The sequence below is a fragment of the Seriola dumerili genome, unplaced genomic scaffold (assembly GCF_002260705.1).
Source record: "Seriola dumerili isolate Sdu_G_001 unplaced genomic scaffold, Sdu_1.0 BDQW01000111.1, whole genome shotgun sequence".
In the NCBI taxonomy this organism is placed as follows: domain Eukaryota; kingdom Metazoa; phylum Chordata; class Actinopteri; order Carangiformes; family Carangidae; genus Seriola; species Seriola dumerili.
The window spans coordinates 1,162,149-1,181,984 of NW_019174366.1; the positions used below are offsets into that span (position 1 = coordinate 1,162,149).

General features: G+C 39.8%; 1 protein-coding gene across 12 annotated transcripts in view; it reads right to left on the reverse strand.

Annotated features, from left to right (window-relative positions):
* Positions 1-1,000: 1,000 nt before the first annotated feature.
* LOC111223622 (calcium/calmodulin-dependent protein kinase type II delta chain) overlaps positions 1,001-19,836 on the reverse strand; it is a 100,923-nt gene continuing 82,087 nt past the window's right edge. For 4 of the 12 annotated variants that reach the window (XM_022747843.1, XM_022747841.1, XM_022747844.1 and 1 more), the window contains exons 14-20: positions 16,133-16,192; positions 12,678-12,722; positions 11,455-11,503; positions 6,484-6,559; positions 6,282-6,376; positions 4,364-4,592; positions 1,001-2,678 (exon numbers count right to left, since the gene is read on the reverse strand). In XM_022747843.1, the coding sequence (XP_022603564.1) occupies positions 2,675-2,678; positions 4,364-4,592; positions 6,282-6,376; positions 6,484-6,559; positions 11,455-11,503; positions 12,678-12,722; positions 16,133-16,192 (558 nt within the window). In that variant the 3' untranslated portion in view covers positions 1,001-2,674. The remainder of the gene's footprint in view (positions 2,679-4,363; positions 4,593-6,281; positions 6,377-6,483; positions 6,560-11,454; positions 11,504-12,677; positions 12,723-16,132; positions 16,193-19,836) is intronic. The other 8 variants (XM_022747848.1, XM_022747846.1, XM_022747849.1 and 5 more) reach the window with 3 other exon arrangements.

A 19,836-nucleotide genomic window follows, 5' to 3' on the forward strand; every position in this document is an offset into this window, starting at 1 on the left:
GCCCCCCCTCAAAACCCATCTGGAGACTCACCATCAGCATAAAGAGAAAAAGTTGGAGGGCAGAGAAGTCATTGTTACAAGAGATTTTTAAAATTTTTTTTTGTGATCCTAAAATACTCCGTGTTCACTGGATAGATAGGATAAGATAAAAAAAATATATATGTGTATATACACAGATATATTCAGATGTTGCAATTGTCTATTCATCAACATATCCTGTCATGGAATACTAGGACAAGAACTGTGTCATATTTCAGGTGAGTCAAACAAATTTTCACCGAGTCATGGCAATTAAAACTTCATGTTGTTGTTGTTGCTGTTGGTACTAATGTGTTATCAAGTTCATTTGTCACCCTTAACAAAATAAATCATGCATGCGGGAGATTAGAGTTCAATCTGGATGGTAAAGCAGTAAAAAGAGCAGTGGACTTTTGAATTTCAGTGTCTTCCTTCACTGTTTCAGTGATAAGAACCTGTAGATCTGAGCTGATCACACAGACTCTGAGGAGTTTAAGTCATTCATCCAAAGTTCTCATGAAACCAGAGCAGAAATCAAAGTTATACATTATCTTGCTAAATAAACTCAAGACAAGTTTCCTGTTGTCTTTGTCCACTGGTCTCTTTTCTGTCTCTCTCAGATATTTTACTTTTTTCACAACTTGTGAAGCAGCCCATCAGGAAAAGTCCTGCGTCTCCCAATGGCCACTCTGTTGCCATTTAACAAAGTTCTGCAGTTTTGTATAAAACTAGTATAAACAGAAGAAGGTACATCTGTAGTTTTGGCTTTTCATCAATCATTTTCTCTTTTTGAATTTTAAAAACATGCTTTAAATTAAAACCATCAAAAATTAAACTAACATGGTTTGTGGTGGAGTTAGGGGCATAGAAGATGGTATCATCAGCATATAAGAACACCTCAGTGCTGATTTGGGAAATAAACATGTGTATAGAGTAAAAAACAGTGTGCCTAATACTGATCCTTGAGCAACACCTTTATTAAAAGCCTTCAGTAAACTGCATTAATAAAAACACATTTTAAGATTATGGCAGTTAAAACAGTAGGAAATTAAGACTAAATGAAAGCTGTACAAACCAAATTATTTGGCATAAATCACACAATTTATTTGATATTTCTTATACATACATCAGGTTTGTCTCATCATTGTAACATTTTATACCAGTGTCCAATTTCAGCACATCTTAGAAAGATAAAAACAAAGTGTGGTGTGTAAGTGATGTCATTCCTTATATACCAAAGCAAAAAAAACAAAACAAAATCTAAATTTCCTGAACACAAATCATCAGTTAACACCTGTGACTTCATCTTTGAACACTACTGCTTCTTCTCCCCCTGGTGGAATTAAATTTCCTTTTTTGTGTTTTCATATAAATCTGCAAGTGATGCCAACAATACCCTGTGCCTTAACTAAACACTGACACTGCAATAACATAATTATAGTAACATATTAATAACCAAAAGAGAATGGTGATTTACTGGTGAGTCATTTTGGCCAAAAATCAATGAAGAACTTCCAGAACCAAACATTTCAGCTTGACATAAATTTGTCATTCATGTCAGTGTGAACATCGTGATTCTACTTTAGTCCTGTCCAGTGTAAAACATTGGCATACACAAGTAGAACATGCAATATAGGTCAAATAAAGGAATTAAGAATAAAGGAACCACCAATCTGGGTTAAAAGGGCTTAAAGGAAACCAATAATAATGAGAGGTGGAGGGAAAGCATCAATATCACAATATAAAAAGTAAACAAAACAAAATAGAACTGATAAAATTCACATAATTAACTCCTTGCTTTATGAAAATATGATTTAACTGGAAAGAGTCAGAATGGCCTTTAAAAATCTGTTCTATAGTTTACATTCTATCATACGAGACTCTTCTCACATGCTGCTCTGTGATGATGGAGGTCATGTTTCAACTGATTTTCCCTTTTACACATGTAGTTAAAATTCCTATCAAACAAACTTAGTGCCAACAGCAAACCAGAAAAAAGATCTGTAAAATTAGCCAACTCAGTTCATATGGATACTGCTAAAGATTAAGCAAAGAGAGAGCAATTTACATCGATTACCAGAACCTATACATCACCAAACCAAAGCAAGCCTGTGTCTGAGCTTTAATAAATGGCAATTCTGAACATACATGAGTAAGAAGCAGATATGTGATATACTGGTCATCGTGCCAAAAGGCTTAAACATCACAATAGCTCAAGAGTCCTCAATATGTGCAATATTCAAATGAAAAACTCACTACATGATAACTGGAAGTTTCACATATTTGACCAGCCCATTAAAAATCAATCAACTGGAACAAGTGGCTCCTCTGAAAACCATTTCTATTTAAAAGGTACTGATCTAAAAAACCTCTGAGTAATAAAACATGCTGTGGGTGAGAATATCCCGCAATGAACACCACACACTCTCACTACAAAATGATATTGTCAGTATTTGAAGTTTTCTCCCTCATTTTGTTTTTTTTTTCCCCCACATGTACAATAATCTTCAGTCCAGCAGCGACAATATGTAAACAACACACTGAGAGGGCGGAGCTCTAGCTATCATGGGCAGGGATTGGATGGACACTTGGCGGGTGGGGTCTTGTCAGCTGACTGCTGTAGGCTGGAGGGTGTTTGTCGTCGAATATCGTCCTCTCAACTGGAACACAGATTACATCTGGATTAATGATCAGATAAAACCCTTCCAGAAAATACACACAACATTTTATTGAATCTTATATCCCTTTACTTTTATTTTGCTTGATATCTTTTTAAGAAACTGTAATCATTTTCCCCATGGTTATGAAAGTTTCACTTTCACAGTAACAGTAGTGTAAGGGGTGCACATGTAATGAAATGATTGGTTGAAGATAAAATGTATGAAAGGCCAGAGAAGTCATTGTTACAACTGATTTTTCTTTTATTTAAGATCCCAAAATAAGATGCATTATAATGTTTTTATAATGTTCACCGGATGGACCTTGTACAAGGAGGAACTGTGTAATATTTCAGGTGAGTCAAACTCATTTTCACTGAGTTATGGCAATTTAAACTTTTATTGTTACTGTTGTTATTAGTTATAATGTGTTTACAAGTTCATTAGTTTTACGTAAATTCTCGAATAAACACAGGCATTTAAACAATATCCAACTTTCCATTTCCACCTGGTGTTATCATGGATCTGTATCTGAATGTATACGGGTATTATCTGGAAAATGACAACTACTCCACAAACCTTTGCATTTACCCATGGTAATACCAATAAGACTAATAAATAAGTTATTTCAATCCTGCCTTCACCCTTCCAGATGTGGTTAATCACAACATGCTGTGCATTTACTTATCCAGACACATGACTGCATGTTAATGCCAGGAGTAAAGGGAACAGAGGGTCAGCATTAAGAAGGGGGTTGTTGGATACGTCACATATTAAACATAATATAATGTACATTTCTCCATCACTGTTTACATCAGTCCTTCCTGTACCAGTACACTGCTGTCACTCTCGCTCACTTTCCTGCTTTCTGAGGTATGATCAGCAGTGACACTTCCTGCAATGTTTCAAACTGAAAACCAATGGCTGTCTATAAAGATGGATGACATCACAGCTCGATCTCCCCCCCCTGGTGGCTGACTGGAGTATAGGTCATAAGCCCCGCCCCCCCCTCCGTGTTAGGGGATGGGCCAAGCTAACAAAAAGTGCAAGTCCAATACATTTTAGGTCGTTCTCATCACGCTGATGTTTGTAGTAAGTGTTCATCTTTCTGATTAGTTTGGTTAATGGTTTCTTCATGGTTATGGTATGGTGACGGCAGACGTTTGGCCTTGTGGATCTTGTGTTTATCAGTTCATCTAGGTGCCTATCATTCACTATCATTCACTATTTTAATTGTTCTTTTTGTTTGGTTTTGTACAGTCATGTTTTCAGACTCTCTCTCCATCTCCCTACACAGTCTAATTCATTTGACAAAAAAGAGACAAAACACAATAAACACAGTTCAGTACAAATCTGACTCATAGCATTATTATTTTATCGTGAATATAATTATAATACGTTATCGTGAATTCCTGATATCGTAAAATCTGATATCATGACTGAACCAAGGAAGGTTTCACAGTTCAGTCTTTACAAATAAAAAGGGTAAAGTACGTTATACAATGCCACATGGTGGCGCTATCCTCACAAAAAGCTCTTCATGACTCCTTCGTGTTGAGCAGTTTTTGAGGTGTCCTGCTAACTACTACACAAACAGAACAAACAGCCTACAAATGTTGTAAACACGTGTTTCTGGAGGTTTGTCAGATGAAAAAAAAGAGGCTTTCACCCTCCAGTGATGAACTCACTTGGTGGGCACGGTGGGCGAGCCGGAGCGGTGGAAGTGGATGTTCTGCCACTTGCTGTCGCGGCGGTGCCAGATGCGGGTTTCCTCTGACTGCATGGTGCGAGGCATGCCGTTGCTGTCGATGTACTGGGTGAGGCGGATGTAGGCGATGCAGGCGGCCTCGTCCCCGATCAGGTGGACGTGGGGGTTGAGCAGGATGGTGTGGATCGGCTGTTTCCCCTTAGACAGAGCTGCAGAGGACGAGACATGCAAGGATGGTGAGGAAACTGAGGAGACTGAAGAAGAGTTGGAAACCTTACTGTGATGGCTCCTAACTCAGCACTCTACATCAGCAGGGGCTCAACACAACAGTGAGTGAGGGGCACAGGTCGTCTCAATTCTTTACAAAAGAAAATCTCAGGGATCCATATCAAGATTGTCTGTTTATGTTTTTATGTTACAACAGGCTCATAATCTGAAATACATCAACATCAGTATCAGCCTGGAGAATCCACTGTGGGCCAGACAACAAACAGAACTGTCACTCACCATACCAAGTGTAGTTGTGTGTATTCAGGTTTCCTGTGCAACAAGGATTATCATCATCATCATCTCAGGTGCACTCACTGTCACTAATAATAATAATATTGAAAGCTCACCATACAAATGTGTTCCTTTATTCTCATTATATACAGTGTTTTCATCAGTTAGTGCTCATCAAACAAGCTGAGCTAGTGTAGATAACAAATGGATGTCACAGTTCATAATCTACACATTTAATCTAATGATCATAGAAATGTTCAACAGATTCACCCATGATGCAGAAAACCTGCAGCTGTAAATGAAAGGCTTTGTCTTCTAGATGATCTGAACTTCACCCCTGCATCAGACCTGATCCTGATCAGTGTCAGAGCAGCCAACACTACACAACTGTTACCTCTGCTGCTTTGTTGTTTTCAGTCCCAGTGATTTCTTGTTGTTGTGCGTTTCATATTATTTTAATAATAATAATAATAATAATAATAATAATAATAATAGGTGGTGGATTTTTTGATGTTCAATATTACATAATAATTCCATTAAATACAATGAAAACAAAGTTAGGATGACTGTGCAGCCCTGAATACACAAATAAAATCTCCCTGTGTAGGTTGAGTTGTTTCCCCTGAAGGCCAACATATTTTTCACTGCTTGTATATGAACATTTGTTTTCTCTTCACTTACTTATTTCACTTACTCCACCTGCAGCACTTTTAGTTATATTTAACAATACAGACAGGTTTGGGTTTAGCTTGTCTTTTTGAATGTCATGGTTTTCATACAGTGAGGACCACTAATTAAATGCCATTTGCTCTTACTGTGGCTGCGTCCACACCGCTATGTTTTAATTTTAAATCTAAATTGATCTCTGTCCAGACGATTGTTTTACTAACACCTGAAAACACACACATACGTGACCATTCATGTACACTGAGCATGTGTGAGCCGGTGTAAACAGGAAGTAGATAGTCTCCTCTGAAGGAGGACCAGCAAAGACAGTTGTAGCATTAAAACAGAGAATGTAAGTGAACAACACGGTCAGTAACTGTCACTCATTATCATGTTGTATTCACCACTGGTTGACCAGGTTGATGGGAGACCGTGGGTGACATTGTTTTCAAAGGTCTCAGTTTCTGTCAGTCCAGACTACAACACAACCCAAGAGTTTTCAAAATAAAACACAACCCCAGAGTTTTCAAAATAAAACACACACAACTTAATAGAGTGAATGTAGCCTGTATTGAGGTGGAGGATATATAGAGAAAACTGCCTCTGTGAATAAAAAAATATAAAAAACTACAAGCTTGTCCTATTCTTTTGCATTATTGTCCCAATCTAAAATATACACCTTGTTTGTGACAACTTTACAGCTTCATCACACTGAGACAGAAACTCTTTACCGTTCTCAAAGTAGAAGCGGTGGAAGTCGGTGCCCTCCACCAAGTTTCCCAAGGCCTCAGGCTCAAAGGAGGTGAGGCCAGGATCACATATCTTCCTGAAACAGGACACGCAGAGAGCAGGTTACATTTAAAAGATCTGCTATTACATGTGTAAGTGTGTCAGATATTTGAGGTGATAGTAAATGAAAGCAGTTGAACTAACGTGTACGCCTCAAAGTCTCCGTTGTTGATGGCTTCAATCAGCTGCTCAGTGACTTTAATGATCTCCTGCTTACGAGCTGAGAGACACAGACAACGTTAGATTAGATCTGCAAACAGAACCCCAGAGACACGTCAAAAGAAGCACAAATTAAGGTTTGTGAAAAGGACCAATGTGGAACATGGGGACGACATCGATCCCACATCACAACATCAGGACATTCAGGAGTCACATCATTTCCAAAACCACAAATAATACACTGTGGCATAGATGAATGAAGGAGAGAGTTGTAGGAAAGTTAGTCAGCGTGGTTCAACATATGACAACATCAAAGTTACCTTTCATGCTAAGTAGGTAAGCTAGGAGACAATGAATGGAAAGAATAAGTGCTCTTGTTGTGGATAAAAGTACAACATGGGGATGATTGGTGACACACACACACACACACCAAACTAAATCCATTTTTACCTTCCACAGCTTCAAGTCCTGTGTTGTTCCCAGACACCTGAACACTCACAGTCTGCTGCTGACTGAGCTGAGCACTCATTCCCTCCACTGACACCAGGACCAGAACTACAACTGCTGGAAGGCGACACATGTTCCTGCTACACTAACCCTCTGTGTTCAGGACCAGAAGCTCCAGCTCCAGCAGACCAGTTATACAGCAGCAGAAGAAGAAGACACTATACACCTTCTGACAAAAACCAGAATACCCTGCTCTGATTGGTTGGTTCAGTAGAAGGCCTGATGCAGCTGAAACACTCATGGTGGACTTTACTTTGCAAAAAGCAAACACTGCTGATTAGCTCTACAGACTAGTCTAGATAAGTAGTCTGGGGTTCAGGGACATTAATGCACCACCTATGTACAACCCGAGCTACAGCACAGTATTGACTAGCCAACACTAGACTGGTTGTCTATAGGAAGGTATCACAATTATACTGCACCTGCTTCAAATAACACATAAAACTCTCACACACAGTCGGTCTAAATACATTCAGCTTCATGTAAGAACTCAGATCAAACATGTTTCAACAGCTCATTAAAAACAGCTAAATCAATATTTTCTCCTATTCAATCAGGGTGATTCCACTTTATTCAAAGATGTGATGACATTTGTTTTATCAAAGCTCCGCTGCCATCAACTTCAACCACTTTTAATACAAACATGTCCAGGGAAACACCCTTTGTTCTCCGTCACTAACCTACTGTATATCATTCTCTAATCCATCTCCATCACCTCTTGTCTAAGTCATCACCCACTGTGATGGTACAGCTCTGATCTGAGGTAAGGTAACATTTTCTCATTGTTTTGGTCAGCTCATGATTGGAGTGCAGCAGGGATGATGTATTTTTGTAGTCTAACCCTGAAGTTAACATCACCCTGGTTCCCTCCACTAAAAGCCAATTGTCTTCTGGATTATTAGATCAATTAAACAGCAGTTTCTGATCCTGAGGTTTAGTTCAGCAGGATCATCTTCACTAACGAACACCACTTTATGATGTTTGAAGCCTCAATACAATCAGCAGAAGTAAAAAGCTAATGTTAGGCTATAACCACACCACAGTCACATGACTTCAACGCTTGTGTGAACTACAGACCTTATTTCAGTCATCTAAGAAAAAGCCCAGTCCACGAACCTGAGATTGCAGGAGCAGGGAACAGGAGGAGCTAAAATGCAACTCATTTCTGGATTTTAGGACTCATTCCATTTTTGTGAATGAAACCTTGCCACAAATTGAATAGAACAGGTGCTAATGATCAAATCTCACCAACGCACATCTACTGATGAACAGGTGTCCAAACAGCTGATCTACGACATGCTTGTGCAGTTAAGAGAAACTGACTTGAAACACTCATACCCTCAAAGAAAACGTGAGAGAGGTTTAGGATAAGAACACGAAACTAATCTCACATCGAGTTTTCATGACAGGCCGATGTGGCTCAGCCCAAAAGGAAGTTATTATCACTGAAGAATGTTTGATATGTCATCTAGAAACTGAGAAATACATTATTAGTCTACCACAGCAACTAGCAAGTATGTACATCAAATTTCAAGTAAAGTACAAAGTTAACAAACTCACCTAAATTCACTTACACTCATTTGTCACATAGACGTTACTACAGTTTCTAATTTAAAGGCTTCAATTCTACTTGTTGTGAAATTTGTTTTTATATCGGAAGGAGCTCAAGCTCACAGCTTCCTCCTGGGAACTTACACTGGGAGTCGTTAGGCAGGGACACCCCAAGCCGGGGGCCAGGCCCCTGGGTGGGGGTGTGATGGGGGCCGCAGTGGCATATTGTAGGATGGTCAGAGAAAAAGACCAGAAAGGAAGATGTGAAGAAGAGGAGCAGGTAGGCGGCCACCAGTGCCCACAGGATGTACTGGCAGCACTCCTCACCACTGGGCCAAATGGTAAGAGAGTACCAGCAGGAGGAGGAGGAGGAGGAGGAGGAGGAGGAAGAGGAGGCAGAGGGGGAGCGGTCTAAGTGAAAGGTGGAGTGGTGTAAGTGCTTCAGATGGTAGATCTGGGAGGTGGAGGAGGGACAGTGTGCTGAGATGAATGGCAAAACAGGAGTGACAAGAAAAAAGAAAACGGAGAAAAAGAAAACATGAAATGAAGAACACATGAAAAGCAGGAAGTGTCAATTTGTTCAGAGCAATCCCTTCTTTCAGCAGCTGAGAACAAATCAGTTTGGACAGAGTGAAAATGTTCAGGTGAGCAGAGCAACAGTGATGACAGGTGAGTGTTGATGACACAGCCTCACAGAGCAGCATTAAATGACCAGTCCAACAGTTAGGAAAGTCACGAGAAGATTTATAGAGGGAGGGGGGTGGGGTCTATAGTGTGCTCAGACTGACAACTTTAACAGCTGATGAATAAAGTTTAGTTATATCCCTTATCATCACCACTATTAAATCATTAATTTGGTTTGAAAAGTCTGAAAAGTTGGTTAAATTAGCAACAAAGGTGCAAAGTGACAATATTGATGGTTCACACCAAATCATTTTGAAAGAGCAACGACCAGCGGTGTAACCTTATCACTCAGTCATGGACCTAATGGTGACAGATCTGCTCATAGGACCGGCCCTGTTGTTGCATCTTCAGCATATCTGCACCTGTCCTGCACCAAACAACAGCTCCTCTCTATAAAAGGACATCACTGCCTCCAACCAGGTTCCCAAAGAGAAGACCCACTTTACTTAACCCATTTAGTGTGGAGGGAATGAGACGCCAACCATCCATCATACATGTAGATGCAAATGAATCATATTCATATAGTATTTGCCCTCATTGAAATTCCTGCACTTTTATATTCCCACCTCCTGTGACGGATCGCTTCTCCACAAAGAAACCACCGTGAAAATCACAAAAGGCGTCATGATTAAAATCTTCCCCTGGTATCATAAAGATTTCTAAGCTTCTTTGAAGTCTGGAGGTCTGATTGAGAGCACAAACGGAAGACACAAGAACAGCTGTATTCAATATGTTGTGAAAGAATAAGAGAGAGAAATGATGAGGGAAAAAACCTGTTACTGAACACTAACATAAGCATTTTCAAAGCTTCACTGAATGAGGACATGAAGCATTGAGGAATTACGACCCCATCACCCATGAATAATAATGGAGGCCATTGTAAAGGGCAGTGGCATGTCCCATAATGGGCCAGTGTGTGTGCTGGAAGAATGGACGCACATACAGTATGTTGGCACACACATTCTGCAGGGGAGGGGATGGATGTGAGGAGCCCCAGGAATGAGACACAGCTTTGTAAGATGTTAATAATGCTGAAAAATTCAAATCTAATTTGTCCGACAGATTCTCTGTTCTATCAAAGGTCAACAATCAGAGAGCATGGAGAGAAAGACACAAAATCACAAATCAATTACACAGATGTCTACAATGTTCACCTCAGTGAACAGAAGCACAAAGGTCCTTCCCCTTCATTCTGTTCATTTTCCCTTCTCTCTCGTTGTGTCATGTCTTGCTGTCAAACTGTAATTTGACTAATGATGATTGAAACTTGTGCTCTCTGCAGATTGTTTGCTAATCAGCATTAATCTAACTATCTGACTGTTTTTTGTTTTTTTTAGCAGTTTACCATACAGGGTATCAGAAAGTATCTAACAGTAAGTTAGTATCTCACAACACAGTCACAAATATAAGTTTGAAATTCTTGTGAATACAAAGGGTTGTGTTCAGGTGTCCAGAGACTCCCAGAACTCTGTTTATTGGATTTACATTCAAAAGTGAGTTAAGTCAAGGCTGGAATATTAAGTGGGCAAAATGGGTTCCTGCCCTGTAAGCCTGGGCCATACAAAAATGTAATATCTTGATACAGACCAGCCCAAATATCACATACACTGTAGTACATGTAGCATATGGTTGAAAAATATCACAATATATTATATCATTCTGCATATGGCAGAAAAATGTAGTATCGGCCGAAGCTTACTCCGCTGGTGACCCAAATACGGCTAATATGGGTGCATTCAGGTACATGGGGGTCTGGGGCCCCAGAGCACCCACATATACACTCTGCCTGTTAGTTGACCTCATTCCCCACTCTTCTGTAGAGGACATGATGTTTTCTTGTGGGAGGCGATGAGGTCAAAATGGCTGCTCAACTAAATTACCACAAACAGGGGTCAATATGTCAGGCCATGGTTTAGTACATGATATTTGCCATGACATGCAAAGTAAAGCAATATGGACCATGAGAAATGAAACATGTTGAAACTAAAAGACAATTAATAATACAACATGCAATACATTCATGCAATGGACACAACCATAGAGGGGTGCTGTAAAACACATGGTTATCCCAAACCCAGCAATAACATGAGCCAGTCGACCAGAGAGGAAGAAGAAAGGTGACCTGACAGTCAATGCCTGTTTAAAGGTTTAGAGGACAGACTTGGTCCTGCGAACAGAAGGATGGTTTGTTTTTGTCAGTGTGAACCTCCCTACCTCTCACGTCCTCGTCCTCGATGGTAGTGTTGGCACTCTCACTGGACTCCTGTGAAACCACAAATAAAAAGAGCTGTGAGTGTAACCAGACCGACAGGACAGCTCAAACAAGCAGAGGACGCAGGACGTCTGAGTTCAGTCTGCTCAGTGTTCATTCACATCCCAGCTGCTTCAGACCCTTTCACATGTTAATCTGGGATTAGACTCTCAACACAATCTCTAGGAAAAACAACTACATGAAGTACAGTAGGTCAAAGATGGTCATGTTTCAGGAAAGTCGCCCTGAGAAATTCACTTGGTGAATACCATATAAAACTTGTTCAGTGTAGTTCAAAATTGTACTTTTACTAAAGATAATGAAGTTAAAAACGTTGACAGGAATTTAACAGAACTTTCATCCCTTTGATGCAAAAGGAAATCCATGTTGCATGACATATTACTTCTTTGTAGATGAACATATATCTGTCTATATATATAAGTATATAAACAGTAGATTGTTTATATATTGTATTCGTGATGAATTCAGCAAACAGCTAAACAGTCTCTATATATTAATATTTTACAACATTCTTACTACACACAGAAACACTGTTATACTATGAGCTACGACACCATCATGTCACTGCACAAAGCAAAGAATACAAGCATGCACATATGTTCCTTCTTATGGATTACACATTATCATGTCGATCCATACATCTGCACAAGCAAGTCACCCAGACACAGTAGATGGACTCCAGGGTATTCTGTTAAGGATTTGGCTTGGAACAGCTTTAGTATCCATGGTATTGCACGCTCTTTATTATGTTGCAACAGCATGCGTAATCCCTTTGTCACACCACTGTACAACTGACTATGATGTTATCATGACAATGGCAGCACATGCTTCTCACACGTTGCTCTCAGGCTTATGAGATGACACAAACTCTCTCATTTTTTATCTTCTGAGATCTTTTATGGCATGTTATCCAGAATGAACAATACACAGAGTTGTAAACATAGATGTGCAACATGAAGTTAAAGAAAGACATGCAACAGTTTATATCAGCATGCATTATTTGACAGAATCCATGATCCCTTTGCTTTCTCGCTTAACATGTGGAGTGTGGAGAACATCCACTGGCACACAAACATTTCAGAAGCAACATTGAGGCTCTACTCTAAATGGCGCAGGCGTCAGCAGCAAACTACAGCCTCAGGCTAGCATCTGATCAGCTGTATACCTTGTTTCCATCAGCAGGGTTGTGGATAACTGTGGTTTGAGGCTCCTGATTAGAGAGGATGAACAGTAGAAAGAGACGTCGGTGCAGAAAAGAAGTGAGTCAGGAGGAAAGTTTGACAGAAAAGCATTTTGCAAGAAAGAAAAAGAAAAAAGAAAGAAAAGTGGTGATGGAAGTATGGGGAATTGACAGATTTGACACTTGAGGGAAATGAAGTTGGTGCTAAAAACTGAATCACAACAGCATCACTACAGAACTCTTGTTAACAGATGGGAAAATATGGCAGTGGAAGCTGTGACAATTCCCTGAACATCAGGTAAAGAATATCAAGTCTTATACCACAGATTTTCCCCAGTACTGACAACAAGATGACAATAACTGACACCAACCACAGACACCGTACAGACATGAAAGTCTGTTAGTAGTAAAACACAAACATTTTGTCTCCAGCTTAAACACCCAGGACAGGTTCAGATGTACCACACAAACAGTCCATCAAACATAGACCTGTATGTATTATTAAAGGAATCTGAAAGGAAACAGAAGTTCACTGTCAGGATCAACCTCCCACTCACAAGTACAGAGCATGCTATTGCTGTACACTGGTGCTGTATCACTGCGTCCCAGCTGACATGACTGACATGATGTAACACTGACTAAAACCCCTGAAGGATGAGGTTGTTATTTCCAGATGAACTCTCTCAGGCCTGTTCACACCTGGTGTTAACACGAGACTCATGTGATCTGATCACCAGTGGTCAGCTCTAAGTTCAGGCGTGAACGCACCCAAGACACACTGCTGACGCATTTGACCACATCCAGAGGTGGTCTAGATCACATGGGTCCACATTCTTTTAACAGTGTGAACGCAAATGTGTCATGGTTCACATTGAAGGACCGCCTACTCTACTGACGTCCTCTGTCATGGTCTAAAGCGAGCAACACACTGGATGCGTTGCGTGAGCGCGGCGGCTGCAGAATGTCTTGGTTTTCATTTCGGTGCACGTTAACAGGTTAGAGCGACACACTGCCTGTGTGAGATGCATGGCTCACACCTCGCGGCTCGGCGCGTGATCTAGTGATTCGCATCTCACCTATTTTTCACATGTGACGCGTCTCCCAGTGAAAACAGACAGTGAAAAGACCTATTGATGTCATAGTGACATTATACCAGCAACATCACATACGACTGACACCTTCCACTGTGGTTGTCTCTGTTTAGTCTGAATCTGAATATGACACAGACTTGAAAAATATGAAAATATTTTTTAACCATTTCAGCAGATGCATGTGGAGACAGAGATATTTAAGTGACTTTTTCTGCCAAAAATAAATCAGAAATGAATTAATAATGAAGAGAAATCCAACATTCCAGTGACCTGTAAACTCTATGTAGAGAGACAGCTGCAGCAGCAGAGACGCAGCCGGTGTGAACACACAGACACACACAGACACACACAGACACACACAGACACACACACACACGCGCGCTTCTCTGCAGCAGCTCAGCGATGTCAGCCGCTACACTCACGCAAAACAGGCAGTATGTTCCCAGGGTAATTTCTGCCACCAGTTTCCTAATAAGCCAGAAATATTTTACTACTTCTCAATGGCTAAAATCTCATTTCATTAGAGCTGTGAGCAGCGCACGGATTTTGTGTTTTGAGATCATTTGCATATAAAGCAGCCAGGTGTGAACAGTTGTACTTAGAGCTGACCACTTCTGATTGAATCAACAAAGACTAATGATAATGCAGGTCTGGACAGGGCCAAGGTTAAAATGGATATGAATCAGTGGTACAGACCTAAATCCTTAAAGGAAAAGTTCAACATTTTGGGATATACACTTTTTTCATTCTTTCCAACGGCGAGAGAAGAAAATTTATATTAATCTTCTGTCTCTGTGTCACGTACAGAGCTGGAGTTGTGGTATAGTTAGCCCCCTCCACACCAACAAACATCTCTGAAGATCACTAACTAGCCTGGTGTTCCATCTGTTCACAAACAGAAATGTAGAAATGCTCATCCATAATGTTAGAGTCTCATACTATAGCACGACATCAGATACAGTCAGTGAGCACAGGTTTTGGTCTTGGTTTAACAAAGCTGCCAAACTTTATATTTCCATTTGTGTATGTCAATGACTGAGCTGTGAAAGTGTTAGTAGGCATATATTTTAACTTTGACCAGAACCATGCTAGCAGTTTCCTCCTGCTTCTAGTCTTTATGCTAAGCTAGGCTAATCACCTCCAGCTACAGCTCTGTACTTAATGCACATAAATGAGATGCACAATCTTCTCTCTCTTGTGCAAACAAAACAAACCAAAAAACGAATCAATGGATTTCCCAAAATACAAGACATCTAATCCCTAAATTTAAAATTCTGCTATATGCTATGCTAACGGTGAGTGAAAGCTACAGATTATGCTCTTTCAAAATCAAGTCATTTCACCTTCATATTCTGGGTCATTAAAGTTATTATTAAAAATTTCAAATGGATATTTACAGTGGTATGAGATACTTCAGTAACACATGGCTCTTCCAACGGTGGAACTCAAGTCTCAGGCTACGTCCATATTACTACGTTTTCATTTTAAAACAGCGTTTTCAAACATAAACTATCTCCATCCAGACGAACACACTTGGAAACACACACGTACATGACCATTCATGTACACTGGGCATGTGCGAGCCGGTGTAAACAGGAAGCAGACTGTCTACTCTGCAGTTGGTTAGTTACAGTAAATCCTCTGAAGGAGGAACAGCAAAGAGAGTTGTAGCATTAAAACAGAGAATGTAACTGAACAGCTGCTAGCAAAGACAGCAAGGTCAGTAACACTGTAATTCATTATGTTGTATTCAACACTGATAGTCCAGGCTGATGAGAGCCAATCAGGACAGACCTACAACACAACCCCAGAGTTTTCAAAATAAAACACGACCCCAGAGTTTTCAAAGTAAAACTGGTCCAGCAGAGTTTCTGAAAGTCTCCATTATCAGTGCTTGAAAAGCCCAGAGTCGTGTGGATGGAGGTGAAAATGTAGCAAAAGAGTTTCAAAACCAAAACGTGGTAGTGTGGACGTAGCCTCATTGACAAGTCAGTGTTGTCTCCAGTTTGGCTGACAACAAAGTCTTCACCTGTGGCATCAGTGCATTTGCCACAGCTGATGCAATGGCCTCAGTATTGACATTACAGCCATCATCAACAACAAAGGAGAATGCAGCCCATGTACAGCAATGTGGCAATAAAACAATCCAGATGTGAATGTGGACGGCACAACCACGGACGGCGTTTGTGGTTCTTGAGCTTTATGAAAAACAACAAAAACAATCACCACGGACAACAAAATGAGAAAGGCTCTGTGATGTCAGATGTCACAGAGTGCGGATAGATGGACAGTTACACAGAGACAGACAGTCATGCATCACACAGGCAGCAAGGCAGGCAGACAGTGTACCAGAGAAGGAGTGGGGACAGGCTCTTTGGGGCTGGTGACCACATTGGCCTTGTTGTTGATCTGAGGAACAGAGTGGACATACAGGTAGACAGACGGACAGGGCAGAAGTGACAAGCCTTAGTGTTCAGACACTAACACAAGCAGCTGCTGTGGAGGGAAAGTGGAACATTGTGCTCAGGAGTTCGTGTCAGGGAGTCAGTCAGATATGTTTGAACAGTTCAGCTTCAGGTCTAAGTTTGAACAGGGTGAGCAAATAAAACCTCGGTAATCAAACCATAAAAAAAGAGTTCATAAACCAAGCAGGAGCAGAGGCCTGTCTGTTTACAGAGTCAGATGAGGAAACAGTCTGGGGTCAAACTAATGACCCAATTACTCTGAACAAGAATAATTCATTAGGTAAAACTCTGCATGTCTCACAGTAAAGTGTTTTGTGTTTTGTAGTTGCCATGAATCCTGATGACTCCGACCTGGATAAGGCACCTGACTGACAGGATACAGTATGTAGGATCATACTGAAGCTTAGTTCATGTTTTCCTGCTAAAAACTGATTCTGTCTTTGTTCTTATTTGATCTGATGTGTTTATTGCTGAGGACAAGGATCCATGATGGAGAGTTGGAGAGGATTACATGTCATATGGCCTGAATACACCCATCATTGGTTTTTATGTTATATACACACAGTATATATTACATGTACAGTGGGGTCCAAAAGTCTGAGACCAATAGCAAAGTGGCCTCAGACTTTGGACCCCCCTGTACCTATCGTATATACACACATAAATGTTGATATAGGTCACCTTTGAGGATATTGCATGGACTTAGATTAATTTCCTGGAGATTTACTCTAACCATAATCACTGACCCAAAAATCATGATTTTAGTAATAAAGTAATGTTTACCATTTTCTATTTACCATAATCTTTAGTTTAGTGTGCATGCAGCTCAACACAAAGTAAAGCTGAGGCTGCTGGGAGTGTTATTAGTTGTGGAGGACAAACTTTGACTTGCTGGTGTCCAAAGTCATCACAGTTCATCCTGTGGCGAACATGAATGTTTGCACCAAATCTCGTGGGAATACATCCAATAACTGTAGGGTCTTTTCACTTGACCCAAACATGTCAACCTCACGGTGGCAGCAGATAAAAAGTCAGGAGATCAACACAGTCATCAGGATACACCGTGTGGGAGCCATAAACCTCCGTACCAAACACATCCATGCAGTAGACGTGAGGATGTTTGATCAGCTGGTGGCCTGAGAAGCTGCAGAGCCACAGACACAGTCAGGACTATTCCCTCAGGGATCAAAAACATCATGGGAATGCATCCATGTCCACTGAAATATCAGTATGAAAGAAAGTTTTGTCAAATTCATAGATTAGAACTACTACTGTATGTCATTAGACGTGGCCATCTGTGTCAATCAGCTGTTAATCAGAGAGTTACTGAGAGCTAGTTAAGACGCCATGTTCGAGGAATCAGCGATGATTATGAAGCTTTAGTTCTATTTTACCCATTACTCCTGTTTAAGACGGTAAAATAGAATTTGAAATACCAGTAGTCCGTATGCTGTGTAGTTGAACATGTACTTTGTCACTATGTATTCAATGGCGTCAAAAATCTCTTAAAAACTTTTCAAAAGAAAAAAAGAACACCACAAAAAGTGCACAAACATATTTTCTTAAAAATGTAATTTGTTGGTTATTTTAATGATTCCACATGTTTTATCATTATTTGCACTTGACAGTATATTCCAAAGATGTCAGATGTGATAATTACGTTGAACTTTTTTAACACTGTTCCTCAACTTTAACCAAAAGCAGCACACTGGAATATAATTATGTCACATTTGCTTTTTTCTGGAACGTAACCATGGTACTATGAACCATCTCTCCATTTTTACAGTTGGTGCAGATGTCACTTGTTGAAAACGTGTGAGGAAGCTGCTTCAGTTCAACTCTGGAGAAAAGAGAAAACTAATAACTGATAAAGTTAGGTGCTGATATTTTTCTTGAATTCCAGTTTCTGTCGACAGAGCGGTGTAAGTCGTGTTGCACTGTAAAATGCGATGCAGCTGAATCCAAGAGAGGAACCATCCTGCAGAAGACCCTCACTGAGGTGTGACCTGGTATCTGGGACGCTGTGTAGCTACTATGCAAACTACAGGCTGGTTTCACTGAACTAGAATATGCAAAATGGACAGAAAAGAAAAACAAAAAGTGGCTGACAGTAAGAACAACCACAATGACCGAATCACGAACACACAAATATGAATAACCAAATTGATATTTGTTCTATGATAAACTTTGATGAAAACCAGGATAAGACTCATAATGTGTGTGTGCATGAACACAGTCATCAACAAACATGTCTGCTAACAGAGACTCCACAAACAATCAGTGGCTTCATTTGGTTTTCTTCAAAACAACATGTTGGAATATTGACAGATGTTCAAAAAAAATCTACTGTAACTGTAAAGTTTTACTATTTCACCCGTATCACAAGATGACACCTATAACATTTTAGCTGTGAACAGCAGGTTCAAGGAGAAGGGTGAGATTTTCACATCATCTATTTTGCACTACGCTGGAAAAGGTTTCCATTTTGACAGAGAAAAGTAGATGGTGCAGCTCCACTAATGTTTGTTCTCAGGCTGCGGACACACTGCATGACTCTTAATTTCAGACACAATTTCATCATCACAACTGACTTTCCACTTCAGAGCTTGTTGGTGCTTTTTTTTTTTTACACAGACGATCTTGCAAATTGGTTTTGGAGTCAATAATTGGAACCCGGCTCAACATCAGTGTGTCACACTGACATATTTTATGGTTGGAATAAGTTTAAGGATTTAGCTGTATCAGCTGGATATGTTAGCTAGCTGCTCAAATCACATGATATTGCTCTTCAACTATCTGATGCTTGGCCACAGCCAAGGTAAAAAAAAAAAAAAAAAACACGATTTAAAAAAAAAAAAAAAAAAAAGATTTAATTTTTTTTATTATTAACATTTTAACTGTTGACTGACTTGTTATATTTTCTGCATTTTTTTTCAAAATAGAAGCCTACATTTTTCACAGGTGTGTTCTGGGCAGGTCACAATAAAAGGTCACTTTAAAATGTGCAGTTTTAATTTGAAAAAATAAAAAAATAAATAAAGACATTAGGAATTTCTAGGGTTAAAATGCACATCTGTAGCCCCATTCATGAGTAATCCACAGTTCAGTGCCTAATAAATGTCTTTTTAAAAAAAATAAAAGTCATTCTGGAGTGGCCTTTTATTGTGACATGCCCAGGGCACACTTGTGAATTAATCAGCATTTTGATATGTCACACCTGTCAGGTGGATGGATGGTCCAGCTCACTAACACGAATTTAAACATTTTTATGAACCAGATTTGAGAGAGAGACGCCTTTGTGTGCGCTTAGAAAAGTTTTAGATCTTTAATTTCAACTCATGAAAACAAAAGTGTCGCATTTATATTTTTGTTCAGTATATATTTGAAATATATTGAGTCTAAAAATAGTGGTTTCAGCCAGTGAAATAACAACATGTGTCAGTTATTAATAGTACAATGTAAACTCCCCCCAGGTTGATAATAAAACACTGAGATTACAACTTCAGTGTAAGAGGTTGTTACAGCCCTGATCAGATGTAGTAAAGACAGTTTATAGTAGAGACTCAGTGCCTCTTTAAAATCAATAAG